This window comes from Ciona intestinalis, unplaced genomic scaffold (assembly GCF_000224145.3).
Source record: "Ciona intestinalis unplaced genomic scaffold, KH HT001249.1, whole genome shotgun sequence".
NCBI lineage: Eukaryota > Metazoa > Chordata > Ascidiacea > Phlebobranchia > Cionidae > Ciona > Ciona intestinalis.
In genome coordinates this window covers 17386-18857 of record NW_004191570.1, presented here as the reverse complement: position 1 = coordinate 18857, position 1472 = coordinate 17386, and the positions used below count along the sequence as shown (strand labels likewise).

The window sequence follows — 1472 nt, the reverse complement described above, 5'->3', positions numbered from 1 at the left end:
AACTTATATGACAACTTATCTGATTACATATTAGTGTTAAGTATTTTTGACAGATGTCAGGGAATTTTATTATTAATATATAAATAAGGATCAAAATGACATCATAATGGTAATAGTCTGGGTGTAGACACCTAACAGCAGGCCAAAAGCTATTTAAGCCTAAAACTTGGTATGCTAAAACATATGATGTCAACACCAGAGATGATACATTAGTATTTCTGTTGAGTATTTGACAGTTTGGCAATGCTAACAGTACAGGTAGAAACCCTGCAATGTAACAACATGTTAATACACCCCATACTAAACTTGAAGGTGGAGAAACCCAACGGCACCCAACGCAAGGGGTGTTTGTGGGCGTTGAACCCCGCCAAGGTTGGTAAGATGGAGGAAGAAGTACAAAAGTGGAAACGGAAGGATCCGGAAGCGATTAGGAAGTCCATGTCGAATCCTGGTAGGGTGGCTTATATTTAACATAAACTATTTTTGTACTGATTTCCTATAAGGTGTTGTAATAATAATATTTGTATGGTTGATGTGTTTTAGGGTATGCCGCTAACTGTTTTGTGAACTTTGTCCAATATATAACTCTTGTATCAACTTGTATGGTGTATAGTTATCTATTATAAAATAACACAACTCCTTGAGTGTGATAGGGAAGAATTGGCAACTTTCACACTTATAACACACCTGGCAGCAACAACATAATACATATAATGACATCACATCACCATTATATTATGACATCACAGAGGAGTTTGATCGCGAAATGGATGAATTACGAAGATCCGATGAAGAAGCGACGCGTCGTCGAATGTTAAGCATGGCTGGGCACGGGTTGTACGTACCCCACCCTGGGTACCAGTACCCTCCTGTTTGTGTGGGGTCGCCACAACATTTACACCCGGGGGGTTCAATGTCGTTACCCACCACCCCACACCACTACCCACCCCAACAGTATAGGTGGGTGTCTATAAATTATAAGCGAGCCATTTATATATTGTGTAAGTAACTACTGTACGTGTGTTGGGGAAATATTATAAATATAAGCTACCACAGTAATTTTGCTACTTTGTGGTTAAAGCTTTATGTTTATATTGCTCACTGATGGGTTGCCTGTGGTCAATAAACAATAACCGGAAAATCTATTTCACCCACATTATATGTAAAGATATGCATACGTAAGTCACATTACCACTAGCTCCACCTTGTGTTGCAGACAACCAATGACACCCGGCCACCGTGTGGCAGCAAACCACTCGTCTACGTTTCACTTTATGACGGGGAGACAACGTCAACCACGACAATTATTTGGCTGTCCCAATAATAGTTACCATATAGGTACGCATAGTAGGGTGATATTAGCACGTATATGGTACTTTGTAACATTAGAAATAACTAAAATTAGTTTGTTGGGACAATGCCCATATTCTGTTTTTGCTACCATGCATTTTATTTGTAAACTGACCCGAAAA

The 1472-nt window shown here is 39.3% G+C and overlaps 1 protein-coding gene across 1 annotated transcript in view; it reads left to right on the top strand.

The window, feature by feature from the left end:
- The first annotated feature begins 162 nt into the window (after positions 1–162).
- The window catches only part of LOC778918 (forkhead box protein N1), a 5391-nt gene continuing 4081 nt past the window's right edge, over positions 163–1472 (top strand). Inside the window, exons 1-3 of the mRNA XM_018817304.2 lie at positions 163–451; positions 750–960; positions 1217–1338. Of these exons, the coding sequence (XP_018672849.2) occupies positions 244–451; positions 750–960; positions 1217–1338 (541 nt within the window). The 5' untranslated portion in view covers positions 163–243. The remainder of the gene's footprint in view (positions 452–749; positions 961–1216; positions 1339–1472) is intronic.